The sequence below is a fragment of the Rhincodon typus genome, chromosome 2 (assembly GCF_021869965.1).
Source record: "Rhincodon typus isolate 14 chromosome 2, sRhiTyp1.1, whole genome shotgun sequence".
Taxonomy (NCBI): domain Eukaryota; kingdom Metazoa; phylum Chordata; class Chondrichthyes; order Orectolobiformes; family Rhincodontidae; genus Rhincodon; species Rhincodon typus.
Genome location: NC_063333.1, coordinates 3,311,004 through 3,327,217, shown reverse-complemented (window position 1 = coordinate 3,327,217; position 16,214 = coordinate 3,311,004). Strand labels below are relative to the sequence as shown.

The 16,214-nt window shown below is 42.2% G+C and overlaps 1 protein-coding gene across 1 annotated transcript; it reads right to left on the bottom strand.

The window, feature by feature from the left end:
* Positions 1 to 1,826: 1,826 nt before the first annotated feature.
* LOC109924254 (uncharacterized aarF domain-containing protein kinase 5-like) lies at positions 1,827 to 14,647 on the bottom strand. The gene is made up of 4 exons (XM_048614639.1): positions 14,562 to 14,647; positions 11,587 to 11,845; positions 5,142 to 5,258; positions 1,827 to 2,586 (listed from the first exon to the last, which is right to left on the bottom strand). Exons 1-4 carry the CDS (start codon positions 14,593 to 14,595, stop codon positions 2,481 to 2,483), a joined length of 516 nt encoding a protein of 171 aa, XP_048470596.1. The 5' UTR covers positions 14,596 to 14,647; the 3' UTR covers positions 1,827 to 2,480.
* Positions 14,648 to 16,214: the final 1,567 nt, after the last annotated feature.

The window sequence follows — 16,214 nt, the reverse complement described above, 5'->3', positions numbered from 1 at the left end:
AATGCTGGATGCTGATTGGTACCTTTCTCCTATTGGGGAAAAATCCGAGAAGTTCCAAAATCAGTTTTAACATCTCCCCTGCTACTCTGCCTTGGTTAAATTTGAGGATGATTCTCAGCAAGCATCTCTTTTGCAGAGGTGATCAAAGCTACCTTGATAATATCCACGTCCCTTTCTCATTACTTGTTTATCTAGTCACTGAGTTTCTCTTATTCCAGCCAATACCTTTGTTGATCCGAGATAACCCAATAGACTTGGGTCCATCCTGGCTTCTGGGACTCTGCTTTATCTAGGAATGTGTGTGGCTATTTTGTGACTTTGACAATTGTTGTTTCTTTCAGATTTTGGAAGATGTGCTGGAGATTGATCGAGTTACTGCGCATTTCTAATGCAGAATGAACTAAGAACCAGGCATTTTGTTGATGAAGCCAGGCGACCTTTAAACCCTCATGATGGTCTAGTTTCTTTTTTAAAACTGAACTCAACGCAGACAGTGGGTAAAACTGAGGACATTGTGATTGAATACAGCACTGCAACAAGCAGTTTTTATTAATTTTCAATGTTTATACAGATTAGTTTGAATGTATTGTCTGTTTTTCATACTTAAATATTTTGTAATGCAAATAGGGTAAAAAAATCTTTTTTTTAAAATATGCAGCATTTTTTAAACTTCTTTTTTCATAGCCCTCTAATTGTGGGAACATCTTGTAAATGCGTTTGTTTTCCAATGCCAAATGTACAATAAGGTGCTTCTCTATGTTGGATTGATGGCATAACCATAGAGAATCGCAGGATTACAGGGAATTGCTTGAACCCAACCTGCTATCCCATCTGTTGTCTATGTTTAATTGATTGTGTTATCTGGTTCTGCTGACTAAAAGCTGTCTAATTATTCATTTTGACTCCTGTGGAGTTTCAGCGAACCAGCATCTGAGCTAAGTGCCCGTTGATGAATATTGTCTTGGGTTCACTCTTTCCCTGGGAATTAGAGAAAGCTAATACAATCTGCTAATAGTAAATCCTAATTGGAGCTTTGACTTTTTATGCTTTAATGATGGGGCTCATGGACCATTAAATCAACTGTCAGTCAGTACCTCAACACAGAGGTTGGTTCTGGAACAATGACTCTGAAGTTCCATCTGGTTTGGAAAATCCTTAATTTTTTTTTTTTGGATTAAAAAACTAAAAGGTGCAGAGCTAAATCTCCAGCAGAGAACCTTTTAGTCTCAAATGTCCAGGTAGCATACAAGGGCCTAGTAGCATGGATTGTGCTGCAGCTCAGTGATTAATTACATCTAAAAAGTTTTGGTCCCTTCTGAAATGAGGCAGCTGTGCCTCACTACTGCACTGGTGTTTTGGCCTTGATTTTGTCGTGAGAACCAGAGTTTATCATTCAACTAACAATGGAAAGAAAAAAATGGAAGTGAAGGATGATTTATCAAACACATTCCTTAATACATCCATACTATACCTGTTATTTAGTTTATTATAGTGACCGTCCTAAAGATGAAATCACTATGTACCGGATGTTAATGGCTAATGGAGTTCTTGTGCAGTGTAGTTAGCATGGTAACACTGAAACATGACAGCTAGCAATCTGACCTTTATTAGTAATACATATCATTGAAGGATGAAGATACTAATGAGAACTTGCCTGTTTTTTTTCAAATAGTGTCATGTCAGAACATAGCCAGGGCCTCAATTCAGCATCTTATCTCAATAGTGAATGAAGAGGTAACCCTAAACAATATGCCATACAGTGTCTGGTCCCCATCTCTTCTGCAAGGTGGATGAAGAGGATATGACCAATGAAATAATGGTGAATATCAGGGAAAAAAATCTTTACTTAAAATATCAAAAGTAACTCAACGTACAATGAAGTACCATCATAGCATTAATAAGTCAGAGGTGAGATTCTATAGGCCGAACAGCCTTAAGTTCCTGACTTACAGTAGAAATTATCACGGTACAGGGACAGAAAGAGACGAGTTGAGGTTCAGAATTTTCATCCATCAACAAAGTCCTGACTGATTTATTTCAAGACATTGTGTGATTTGTGCCATTTCAACCAATGGAGTGCAGCCATTGGCACAAGAAAACTGCTCATTAATCGTATTGTAGAGAAACAACAGTAACAAAGCTGAATTTCCCATTCCTTCTATAGTTATGGGGTGAGCAAACAGCTCTGGTTTAGGTAGAAATGGTGTCGGCTATAGGCTGTTGCATGAGGTTTGGCAGTGATATGTTGACAGGAATAGTACTAGCTGAGGAGTGAAAATGTTGATGAGAATTCAGATTCCTTTGGCTCTACTTCCATTTATCTATGAGCATTGCCAAAGGTTCATTGCTACTTGGTTAGGCACCAGCCACAGTGGTCAGACTCTGTTCTGATTTGAGGTAAGGAGAAACCAAGATTTCCAAATAAAAGGTCCAGTAGATTCTCACATCCGTAATAAGTTTTGAATTGACAGCCCAACATATTACTCCACCAGGTAATTGTATAAATCTTCATCTGGCACTATCAGACCAAAGTAAATGAATAATCGTAAAAGCACGGAGATTATCTTCATCATCATACTTTCTGACCTGAGGGATAAACAAAGCACACTTACTAAATACACCAACTCTATCCACATTTTAAGACAGGTCTTGGTTTTCTGATACTTTGACAGTACTCTCCCATGACTATTATCAATAATCAAAGAAATGGAAACTTCTTGAACCCTCACCCTCATTATAGGCACAAAAACAGACAGTGAAAAACTCAGCAGGTCTGGCAGCCTCTATTGACATTTTGGGTCCAGTGACCTTTCTTCAGAACTGATTGGTATATATGCTGAAGATGGGATGGTGGGGTGGGGGGGAGGAGTAAATGATAGGTGGTGATGTGTGCTGAAGATGGGTTGGGGAGGAGGTGGGGGAGAGTAAAGTCAAAGGAGGGAGAGAACAAGGTGCACAGCTGGATGAACACAGCAGGTCAAACAGCATCAGAGGAGCAGGAAAGCTGACGTTTTGGGCCTAGACCCTTCTGATACCCCAGAAGGGTCTAGGCCCAAAACGTCAGCCTACCTGCTGTGTTCATCTAGCTCTACACCTTGTTCTCTCAGATTCTCCAGCATCTACAGTTCCTACTATCTCTGAGAGAGAGAACAGTAGGGCAGACAAAAGAATGCTTAAAGGTCAGCCAGGAAAAAGGAATAGCTGCTAATGAGGATCATTAGTAGCCAATGAGTGTGTGGTAGCAGCCCATGTGATGACAAGGCCTGGGAAGTGGAGGCTGAGGTAAGGATAGGGGAGAAGGTGTCTAAGCCTTAAAACTGTTGAACTCAATATTAAGTCCAGAAGGCTGCAGAGTTCCTGAGGAGAAAATGAGGTGCTGTTCTTCCAGCTTGCCAGGAAGCCTGAGACAGATGTTGGCCACAGAACACCACTGTGTGTTGAAATGGCAGGCAACTTGAAAGGTCAGCATCATTTTTGCAGACAGAATGTAGGTATTCTGCAAAGTGGTTGCCCAGTTGCGCTCTGTTTCTCCAATCTTTATTCATCCATGGGAAGAGGGTGTCGCTGGCTAGGCAGCATTTATTGCCCATCCCTAACTGCCCAGAAGGCAGTTAAGAGTCAACCACATTGCTGTAGGCCAGACCAGGTAAGGATGGTAGTTTCCTTCCCTAAAGGACATTAGTGAACCAGATGGGTTTTTCCAACAATTGACAATGGATTCGCAGTCATCATTAGATTGTTAATTCCAGATATTTATTGAATTCAAATTCCACCATTTGCCGTGGCGGGATTCGAACCCAGGTCCCCAGAACAGTACCTGGGTCTCTGGATTAACAGTCCAGCAATAATACCATTACCTCTGCCTCCCCTAAATGTAATGTAGAGGGAGACCACTGTAAGCAGCGAATGCAGTAGACTAGCTTATGTGAAGTGCAGGTAAAGCATTGCACACAAGCTACAGGTGATTTTGGGGTCATGGATGGTGAGGAGGGAAGAAGTAAACAGGCAGCAGTTACGCCAATTGCAGGGGAAGGTGCTGGGAGTGAGGGAGTGGACCAGGGTATCTCAGAATGAATGGTCCCTGTGGCAAGCTGTCACAAAGGAGGGGAATGGAATGTGTGTCTGATGATCCTCTGGATGTGGATGCTGGTGGAATAGCAGGTGAGGACAAGGGGGAGCCTTTTGCTGTTGTGGGAGGAAAGATAGTGGGTGAAGGCCAAAGTGTGAGAAATTGGTTGTGTCCGGCTAAGGGCTCTGTCAATCACGGTGTGGGGGAGTCCTTGGGTTGAGGAAGAAGATGGACATTTGAGGCCCCCTTGTCAAAGTTGGCATCATCAGAATAGATGCGACAGAGATGAAGAAACTTGGGAGAATGGAATTGACCCCTTTCAGGAAGCAGGGCATCCTGTGAAGATTATTAGTCCACGTAACTCTGGGAGTCAGAAGGTTTGTAGTGATTTTATTGGTAGCCAGCCTATCCCCAGAAATGGCAACAGATGTCAAGGAGGGGAAGGGAGGAGTCAGAAATGGACCAGATAAAGGTGACAGCAAGGTGGAAATTGGAAGCAGAATAGGTGAGAGGGCAGCTCAGTGTTTAGCACTGCTATCTCACTGCACCAGGGACCTACGAGGTGGTGAAGGCCTAGTGGTGTTATTGCTGGACTGTTAATCCAGAGACCCAGATAACATTCCTCCCACAGTCCAAAGATATACAGATTAAGTGGACTGGCCATGCTAAATTGCCCATAATGTCCAGGGATGTGCAAGCTAGATGCGTTGACCATGGGAAATGTGGGGTTATAGGGATGGGTTGGTCTGGGAGGGATGCAGAATGGCCTCCATCTGTACTGTTGGGATTCTGAGAGGGGCAAGCAGCACTAATGACATATACCAGAGAAAGGGTGGGGACTAGAGTAGGACTGCAACAAGGAATGTTCCATGTGCCCCAGTTATGCCTATTATAGGCCTTGGTTAAGGATGTGAATGTCCTGAATGTCTGTGACCTAAGTAACCTTCAAATGGAAGTATATTTGTGTGGATTGGGTTTGCTGATAAATGCTCCAACAATCACAGCATGCTGAATAGTTGAGCTGCTGGGGCCTGTTTCTCAGTAGTCTTTATAGAATCTCTGCCAGGCTTACCTGAGACTGATCTCAAATTGGAGGCTGGCCCACTTTATCTTCAGCCACTTGAAAGCACCAATTGTCCAAAATCCTCCAGTGTGTTTATTTGTTAATAGACTGTGTGCTTTAACTGCACTGCAAAGAAAGATACATTGGAGTATGTTAGAAACACCAACCCTAAGTGAGAGACAGTCTCTGAATATGTATGATTACTGACCTAGACCAGAGATAATAAATACAAAGGCCCCAAACACCACAAGAAGCCAAGGAACTTTGGTCCAACTGCAAGAGCTCAGGTTGAACCAAAGACATGCCCATCAGTAGGCTTCAGATTCTTCATCTAAATCACTGGAGGGATATAGCTAGGATTATGACTGTAGCAGACTTCAACCAGAAAAATTGCTAGCCATCAATGAATAACTCTACAGAACCATTCTGCTGATGAAAATATAGGCAGTTTGAGGAGTAAGTTTGCAAATGACATGAAAATTGGTGGAGTTGAGGATGGTTGCTTAAAAAAAAATCATAGAATCCCTACTGTGCAGGAAGAGGCCATTTGGCCCATCACATCTGCACCAAACCTTTGAAGAGCATCCCCCACCACCAAACCCCTCTGCTTGAACAAAGAAAATTACAGCACAGGAACAGGCCCTTCGACTCTCCAAGCCTGCACCAACATGCTGCTCATCACAACTAAAACCCTCTACCCTTCTGGTGATCGTATTCCCTCAAGACGCCCTTTAAAAGTCACTATCGTATCTGCTTCCACTACCTCCCCCAGCAGCGAGTTCCAGGCACCCACCACCCTATGTGGATTAAAAACTTGCCTCGTTCATCACCTTTAAACCTTGCCCCTCGCATCTTAAACCCCGTAGTAACTGATTCTTCCACCCTGGGAAAAAGCTTCTGACCGTCCACGCCCTTCAACAATCTTGTAGACCTCTATCAAGTCGCCCTTCAACCGCTGTCGGTCCACTGAGAACAAGCCAAGTTTCTCCATACTCTCCTCATAGCTAATGCCCTTCATACCAGGCACCATCCTGGTAAATCTTTTCTGTACCCTCTCCAAAACCAGCACACCATTCTGGTAGTGTGGCGACCAGAATTGAACATACTATTCCAAATGCAGCCGAGCTAAGGTTCTATAAAGCTGCAACATTACCTGCCAATTTTTAAACTCAATGGCCCTGCCGATGAAGGCAAGCATGCCGTATGCCTTGTTGACCGCCTTCTCCACCTGCATTGCCACGTTCAGCGATCTGTGTACCTGTACACCCAGATCCCTCTGCCTATCAGTACTCTTAAGGGTTCTGCCATTTACTGTATATTTTCCATCTGGTTTAGACCTTCCGAAATGCAATATCTCACATTTTTCCAGATTAAACTCCATCTTGCCATCTTTCTGCCCAAGTCACCAACCTATGTGTTATCTGCAAACCTACTAATCAAACCAGTTACATTTTCCTTGAAATCATTTATATATATATTACAAATAGCAAAGGTCCCAACACTGATCCCTAAGGAACACCACTAGTCACAACCCTCCATTCAGAAACACACCCTTCCACTGCTGGCCTCTGTCTTCTATGACCCAGCCAGTTTTTTAATCCATCTTGCAAGCTCACCTCTGACCCTGTGTGACTTTACCTTCTGTGTTAGTCTAGCATGAGGTTGCCTTGTATTATCATGGCTAATCCACCTAGTCTGCACATCCCTGGACACTACGGGGAAATTCAGTATGGCCAATCCACCTAACCTGCATATCTTTGGATGGGAGGAAACTGGAGTATTCAATGGTAACTCATGCAGTCATAGGGAAAATGTGCAAACTCCACAGTCACCCAAAGCTGGAATCAGACTCAGGTCCCTGAGAAACTGCTACCCTAAAATTATATATGTGGATCAATTGGAAAGTTGGGTAGAGAAATGACAGATGGAGTTTAATCCAACCGAGTGTCAGGTGACAAAACACAGTTGCTGGAAAAGCTCAGCAGGCCTGGTAGCATCTGTGAAGAAAAAAAAAAATCAGAGTTAACATTTCGGTGACCCTTCCTCAGAGTTGGTGGTGGCTGGGGAAGCATCAGTTTACATGCAGAAAGTAGGGACAGTGGGTGGGGTAGAGAGTAAACGATAGGATAGAGCCTAAAGAGAGAACAGTTGGACAAAGGAGTTGCGAACGATCAAGCTGGAAGAGTGAATAGTTGTTAACGGGGACTGTTAGTAACTAACAACAGGGGGTGTGTAATGGCAAGCTATGTGATAACAAGGCCTGGTGTGTGGGGTAGGGGGCTGGGACATGGGAGAGTTTAGGCCCTAAAATTATTGAATATTAATTCCAGAGGGCTGCAGGGTCACCAAGCAGAAAATGAGATGCTGTTCTTCCAGCTTGCGTTGAGCTTTGCTGGAATACTACAACAAGCTAGAGACAGAGCTATTGGCCAGGGAGCAGGGTGGTACGTTAAAGTGGCAGATAACCGGTAGTTCAGGGTCTTTTTTGCGAGCAGAACGTAGATGTTCTGCAAAGTGGTCACCCACTCTACACTTTGTTTCCCCAATGTAGAAGAGACCACATTGTGAGCAGCGAATGCAGTAGACTAGATTCTGGGAAGTGCGGGTGCAGCGTTGCTTCACCTGGAAGGTATGTTTGGGCCTTTGGATACTGGGGAGGGAGGAGGGAAATGGGCTGGTTATAGGGGAAGGTGCCGTAGAGCTGTGGGGATTCTAGGGGTGAAGGAAGTGTGGACCAGGGTGTCACGGAGGGAATGGTCCCTGCGGAAGGCAGACAAGGGACGGGAGGAGAAGGGAATATGTATCTGGTGGTGGCATCTCGCTGGAGGTGGCGGAAATGGTGTCTGATGATCTTCTGGATGTGGATGCTAGTGGGATGGAAAGGACAAGGGGAACAATACTGCTGTTGCAGGAGGGAAGAGAAGGGGTGAGGGTGGAAATGTGGGCGATGGGTTGGACCCGGTTGAGCGCCCTGTCGACAACGGTGCTGGGAAATCCTCAGTCGAGGAAGAAGATGGACATTTCGGAGGCTCCCTTGTCGAAGTTATTCTCCGAAGTTTCCTCCCTGTCCCAAGTGTGAGGTGATGCATTTTTGAGGTCAAATGCAAGAGGAAAGTATATGGTATACGGTAGGATGCTTAGGAACATTGATATCTTCGTAGAATCCCTAAAGTGTGGAAACAGGCCCTTCGGCCCAACATGTCCATACCAACCGGAGGAAACCTATGCAGACACGGGAAGAATGTGCAAACTCCACACAGACAGTCACGCGAGGGTGGAATCGAACCTGGGTCCCTGGCACTGAGGCAGCAGTGCTAACCACTGAGCCACCATGCCGCCCCGTATTTGATATATAGAGGGATCTTGGGTTAAAAGTCCATAGCTCCCTGAAAATGGCAACACAAGTGGCTAAGGTGGTAAAGGAAGCATATGCATGCTTCTCCTCAGCTGGGGCTTGGAGTATAAAAGTTGGCAAGTCATGTTGCAGTGCTTTAAACTTTAACTAGGCCACATTTGGAGTACTGTGTGTAGTTCAGGTTGCCACACTATAGGAAGAATGTTGGACAGGTTGCAAAAGAGGTTTATTTTAATGTTTCGGGCCTAGACCCTTCATCAGAAATGAATTTCTGATGAAGGGTCTAGGCCCGAAACGTCAGCCTTCCTGCTCCTATGATGCTGCTTGGCCTGCTGTGTTCATCCAGTTCTACACCTTGTTATCTCATTCTCCAGCATCTGCAGTTCCTACTATCTCTGATATTATTTTAATGTTGCCTGGATTGGACTGTATTAGCTGTAAGGAGGTTGGACGAACTGGAATTGTTTTCCCTAGAGCGTCAGAGGCAGAGGTATGAAGTAAATAGATTGAGAGGCATGGATAGGGTCAGAGGGTCTATGACATCATGGTTGGTGCAGAAATGGTGCGCTGAAGGGCCAGTTCCTGTGCTGTACTGTTCTATGTTGAAGTCCTATCTGGGTCTCCATTAGATATGTGTTTTTTTCACTTGGATAGGGTTGTTGCTAGCTGGGTTGATCCCTAATTGCCCTTGAAGGTTGGTGGTGAGCTGCCTTCTTGAATTTCTGAAAATGCTGTCGATCGCCCCACAATGCTTGAAGGATTTTGACCCAGCAACACTGCAGGAACCATGATATATTTCCAAATCAGGGTAATGACTGACTTGGAGAAGAATTTGCAGGTGGTGGTGGTGTTCCCATGTATTTGCTGCCCTTGTCCTTCTAGATGGAAATGGTGTGATTTTGAAGGTGCTGTCTGAAGATCTTTGGTGAATTCCTGCAGTGCATCTTGTAGATAGTACACACTGTTGCTAATGAGCACTGGTGGCAGATGGAGTGGATACAGTGCCAACCAAGTGGGCTGCCATATCCTAGATGATGTCAAGCTTCGAGTACTGTTGCAACTGCAGCCATCCAGGGAGGTGGTGAGTATTCCATCAGACTTCTGACTTGTGCCTTGGAGATGGTGCACAGGTTTTGCGGAACCTGGAGGTGAATTACTTCCTGCAGTATTCCTAACCTCTGACTTGCTCCTGTAACCTCAGGATTTATATGGCAGTCCTGTTGAGTTTCTGGTCAATGGTTATGCCTGGGATATTGATAGTGGGGGATAGAGTGATGGTCCCTGGCCATTTAATGGAGTTACCGTCACTTTGATTATTTCTTATTGGAGATGGTTAATTCCTCCCATCATGTGGCACAAATGTTATTTGGATTCTTATTATTTGAAGAAGGATGAACAGTTGCTGCAGTTTTCTTGAGAGTTATTCCAGTCTTTTAGATCTTTGTAATAGTTGCTCATCTTAGTTTTACACAGTAATTGTCTGTCACGCCATGTTTGCTGTATAATATTGAAAATGAGTCTAAAAGAATCTCCTGCATATCTCCATTATGATATCTATTTCTGTTTCAAATGCCTCCAGTGTTTATACTTGGCTAGAACATTTCTAAATCTGAATGTTTGTCTGAATTCACCACCATTCATTCATTCATTTCCCTAGGCCCACTCAAATTACTGCATTGTCAAAAAGTCAGCAAATACTGCGATAACAAGATGTAGAGCTGGATGAACACAGCAGGCCAATTTGTTTGCAGATTGTCCTCTGCTCCAAACAAAATGGGAACTGGACTGCTTATTAACCAAAAACAGTAAGATCTTGTGTGTTCAATGTAGACCGTACAAATCAATGCACTGTTTCTCTATCACTGCTGGCAAGCCTGTTTAGATTGTCCTTAGCAGAGAACCAAGAGCAGACTGATGTAAGTAACGAACAAGTTATGATGTTTGGTAGTACTGATGAAAAAAGACATTTTGTGAAAGCTTACCTTGCGTGCATCAGGACAACTCACAAGAATACCAATTTAAATCCACATTTATACTGCATGTAGAGTGTGCTAATTGGCTGCCATGTGGACTCTGTGATTGGCAGAAGTGTTGCCATGGGGATTGCACCAGTGAATTACTAACAACTAACTGCCAGACTTTTTACATGGAGACCAGGCAGGTTAACTCTTGATTTTTCTCAGTGACTGTACCCTTAGAAAATAACCAGCAAATGTCACCCAATTCTTGCACTAGACCCAGAGCTTTGCGGACAGACAGAACATGTAAATACACTACACCTGTTCCATTCAGCAAAATAGGAAAAAAAGTTTTTGTCTATGTGTTTTTTCAGTAATACTCACGACAATTTATTCAATTTTGTAAATTGAATGAAAACATTACCAGAACCAGCAGTTCTGGTTATTAATCTTAATCAGGCTAATATTAGGGATATAGGTGCCAAGTCAACTACTGAGAGTCACTTGTAATTGTTAATTTTGCTTGCAAAACACTTAAAGCAGGACGTGTGCAAAACAAAAGAAGTTCATGTCCTCTACACCCAGGTCTAAAATCTTCAACACGGCTTCTTTTAAAGTTAGATTAGCAAAAAAAAGGTGAAAATTTAAGCATGTAAACCTACTCCTCTACTGCTTTAGAATTCAACTGCAAACAAGAATTATCCATGACAAGGTCAAGGATTTGAAAAGAACAAAAATAAATACACTGGTGTTCATTTGGATGCAAATGTTCCTGGCCGTATTAGTCAAGTGCCAGCAAATAACTCATAAACAGACTCCAGTCATCTTCACTGGTGAATGTGAGACCTGCAAGTTAGTGCACATACTGGGTAAATCTTCATGAGCTCTACTGTACTCAGTCCTTTCTGTATTTGATAATGGTATCACAATTCAAGCAATTAAGTTATGAAGGCAGATCACATGAAACTTTCCTGCATTTGCGTGAGTTTAGAAGATTGAGATGTTTAGAATATTCTTGGTTGGGTGCAGTCAACAATGAAGCACAGAAACAGGAAACACACAGAAGCAGCTTGAGGACAATCAGCTCCTACCAGGAAAGCCAAGAGTTAATGGTACAGTAAGGCAACATTTCTAGAGTTACCTTTTAGCCATCACGACATATCGGTCAACAGGTGAACCCAAGATGACATTTATACTACGGACAGTGTTGATGTTCCTGAAGACGAGCAGCATGGGACGTGGTAGATCCTTCAGCACTTGGATGATCCTGTCAAAATGATTGCTGGCCATTTCCTGCATGTAGGCCCTTTCCTCCCTTGTCAGCATGTTGGCCAGCTGGTAAGCTGTCTGCCGCGTGTTGATTGGCCGTTGCAACAGGATCTCACAGAACAGTAAATAATCTACATGGGAGGGGAAACGTGGAGGAAGAACTTTACAGTAAGAGTTAAGATCTATAGAAATATGCTGACTTCTGAGGTAGATCAAATGCTTACCCATTATTGCACCAAGGGTTTTTTCTAAGAACTAACCAACCCCACCCCCAATCAACCTCATCTCGAAGTGACTTGTTTTCATGAGAAATTGAAGACTTATTGTCAGGATTCACCAAAGCAGTTCTGTAGCTGATGCCCTTGTGCTTAAACTGAAAATTGTTTGCAACTTCACTTCCAGTCTCAAGTTGCTCATGCATACCTAACTTATTTGTAATTAACTGTGGCACTTTACAGAATCATAAAATTATTATAACACAGGAGGTGGTTATTGAGTTGACTGTAGCAGCTCCATTCTTCCCTTAAACCTACACACTGCTTCTTTTCAGATAACCATTCCCTTTCAACTGTTTCAATTGAACCTGCCTCCACCACACACTTGGGCAGAGTATCCTACACCTTAAACATTCATTATGTGACAGGTTTCTCATGTCAGCTTGTTTCCTTTATTAATTCCCTAAATTTAAGCCCTCGTGTTCTCAATCCCTTCAAAAGAGAAATACTTACTTCCTAACTACTGTGTCTGACCCTGCAATATTTCACATCCTTCTATCAAATTTCTTTTTGTCCTCAACCTCTCAGGACTACATGCTACAACTTCTGGCTACAACTTCTGCAATCTATCCACATAATGGAAGTCCCTGATCCTTGGTGTCATTGTTGCAAACATTTTCTGTAACCTGGCTAAAGCCTTTGCCTCATTCCCAAGATATCATGTCTCGGATTAGAGATAATACTGTATCTAGTTGAGGCTGAACCAGTGTTTTACACAATTTCAAATAGGCTCCTTCTGTTGCTACTAATTGTTTTTTTTCTTTATTCATTCACGGCTTGTAGGCGTCGCTGGCCAGACAGCATCTATTGTCCATCTCTAATTACCCAGAGGGCAGTTAAGACTCAACCACATTGCTGTGGGTCTGGAGTCACACGTAGGCCAGACCAGGTAAAGGTGGTAGTTTCCTTCCCTAAAGGACATTAGTGAACCAGATGGCTTTTTCCGACAATCGACAATGGATTCACGGTCATCATTAGATTCTTAATTCAAATTCCACCATCTGCCATGGCAGGATTTGATTTCGGATCCTCAGAGTACTATTTGGGTCTCTGGATTAATAGTCCAGCGATAATACCACTAGGCCATCGCATAGGAAACTATATACTTTATTAACTGCACTCTCAACCCGTCCGCCACTAAATACACAATCCCCTGCTGTTTCAGCCACTTCAGAGTAATACCCTTTATTTGATTTTGGCTGTCCATGTTCTTCCTGCCAAAACAAATCACCTCACATTCTCCCCATTGAACTTCATCTATCACTTGTTTGCCTATTACACTAACTCATCTGCCCTTCTGAATTTCTGCATTATCATCCTCACAGTTCACAATATTTCCACGTATTGTTGTCTCCAAACTTAACATCACCATAAACCTTCCAGTCTGATAAACAGTCATCAAGCACTCTGTTTCCTGTCACTCAGCCAATTCTGTAACTGTGTTGCTGCTGTCCCTTTTTCCATGAGCTGTTACTTTGCCCACAACTTTGTTGTGCGGTACTGTATTAAACAGCTTGTGGAATTCCTTGTACATCATACCAACAGCACAGCCCTCATCAACTGTCTGGTACCACATAAAAAAAAACTCCCAAGTTAGTTGAACATGCTTTTCCTTTACAAAATACATGTTTTCTCATTAATTTTGGCTTGGATGTTTGTTTCTGGATGTTCTCTGCTGGGTTACTTTAGAATTAGTCAACATTATTTAATGAGGTGGTAATAACTGCAGTTTGTAGCATTGGTAGCACCTTTGGAGTCTAACAAAGATTGAAAAATTATGGCCTGTTCCTCTGGAATTTCCACTTTTATGTCCCTCAGCATCATTGGATATATCTCAATTAGTCGAAGTATCTTATTAAATTTAAGTACAGAAAGCCTCTTAAATTGTGTAGCTATACTGTTCAAATAGGAATTCTGCACAGCCTATGAATTCCATTCCCATTTGTTATCACAAACAATGAGTACAGTATTAAGTATCTTCATTCTTATGGCTTTGATCAGCCAAGGACACTAATTTAAATGATTGGTTGTGTTTTTAAACAAAAAAATTGAGCAGGCTAAGACAGTGGTGCTGATTCATTGTTAAAAGAATACCATTAATGATTGTCCAAAAAATTTTTTCTGCCCACTGTAGAATGCAGATTATGTCTTCTGTTAAGCATCGTTGATAAATTAATTGGTATCACATAGGGAAGAGTAATCCAAGATTGTTAGTTTACAGACATTAAATAATATTCCCTCTACTTTGTCCCCACAAAACACTCCCAGGGCAGGTCCAGCACAGAATTAGATACATCATAAAGTTCCTACAACATCCCCATCAAACTCCTCAACTTAAAGGATGGAGGGTGGTGATAAATCTGGTATTTGAATAAATCAAGGTATTAGCAGCCTTATTTATACAAATGAATATAATGCCAAAATACTAGGAGCTGTTGTTCAGATCCTACAGAGATTTAGCCAAGTACAATAACATTACTCTGAGCAATAAATGCTGTCCTAGCCAGTGAAGAACACATCTAATGTACAAAGGGGAAAAAATCTTTACGGATAGCATAATCATGTCCCTCACCTTTGACCCCCAGCTCACTGGCAAATTTCTTCATTGCAGCATCGTTGAGCAGGATGATGGAACGCCAGAGTTTACAGAGGCTAATCCGGTCCCTAAGAGTGAAAAAAGCATCTGATCGACACAGCATCTAACCTGAAGTTTCAGCAATCACATTATCAAACATCTACAGGTCCTCCCTCCCCTGCAGTCTCTGCCACAGAGGACAAAAGTTGCAATGAGGTGGCAACTACACAAGCTCCAGGATCCACACCTAATCAAAGAAATACTGAAATTCCTACATTTCATACCTAACAGCATTGTGGGAGATTTTTCAGCGCACACAGTGTAGTGGTTGAAGGTGGTAGCTCTACTAATTTCATGGGGTGACTAGAGATGGCTACGCGGTCATTTCTACTATTGGGGATTAAGTGTGATGGTGGATACTCTCCTTCAGTGCAGAAGCTGATTAATTATTTATCCACCTGACAGTCTGAATAGAATACTTTCTAAGTTACTGAAAGCTTGAGGTAAACATTGGGAGATGCTGGCCAAAATCTTCCAATTTCTGAGAGGTCTAGAAAATTGAAAATTCACACCCTTGCCCAAAAAAGGGAGAAGAATAAGCATGGCAATTTTAGGCCAGTCAGTTAAACATTAGTGGCAAGAAAACCTTGGAAAAATAGCTTTAGATAAAAATCAACAATGACTTAGACAACTAAAGCCTAATAAAGCAGAGCCAGCATAAATCTTTTAGGGATATTTGTGTTCGACTAACTTGAATAAAATTATTACAGAAATGAACAGAAGGTGGATGAGGCTGCTGTTATCAGTAAATAAAAACCGAAAGAACTACGGCTGCTGTAAATCAGAAGCAACAACAAAAATTGCTGGAAAAGCCTAGCAGGTCTGAGTTCTGAGGAACAGTCACTTGACCCAAAATGTTAACTCTGATTTCTCTCCACAGGTGCTGCCAGATCTGCTGAGCTTTTCCAGCAATTTCTGTTTTTCTTTCTAGTTGTTATTGCTGTTTATGTGGACTTTCAAAGGCATTTGATAAAGTACTGTATGCTTTTGAACCAATAGCAGAATGGATACAAATTTGAGTGACTGTTTTGCCAAATTCGATGGAATTTAATTTCTCAAGCATTTAGTAGTAGAATCACAGTTGCTTTAAATGCATGTTAATAAGCTTGGATTTAAGATACATGACATACTGTCACAATTCACATACAAAACTTGGATGTGTAATAAACATTGAAGAAAATTATATTGGATTTCAGGAGGTCATGAATAGATTGTCGGAAAGAAGATAAACTGAAATTCAACAGAAAAACATGCTGAATAATACAATTTAACAAGTGGAGTGTGAGATCAGTGGCCGAGATGTGTAAAAATTTTGAGACAGGTCAATAAAGCAGTTTAAGGATATTGCATACTGGGTTTTAAAAAAAGAACAGAGTACAGAATCCAGGGTACTAAATGTATACAATACATGGGGTTTGGCTGCAGCTAGAGCAATGTGTCCAATTCAGAATATCACTATTTAAAAAGGATGTCAAGACTTTGGAGAAATTACCTAAGTAAACTCTGCAGTCCTGCCACATCCAGTTATGAATGGTGATGGACAAGTAAACAACTTGCTCCATAAATATTCCCATCCTCAATGAGGGAGGA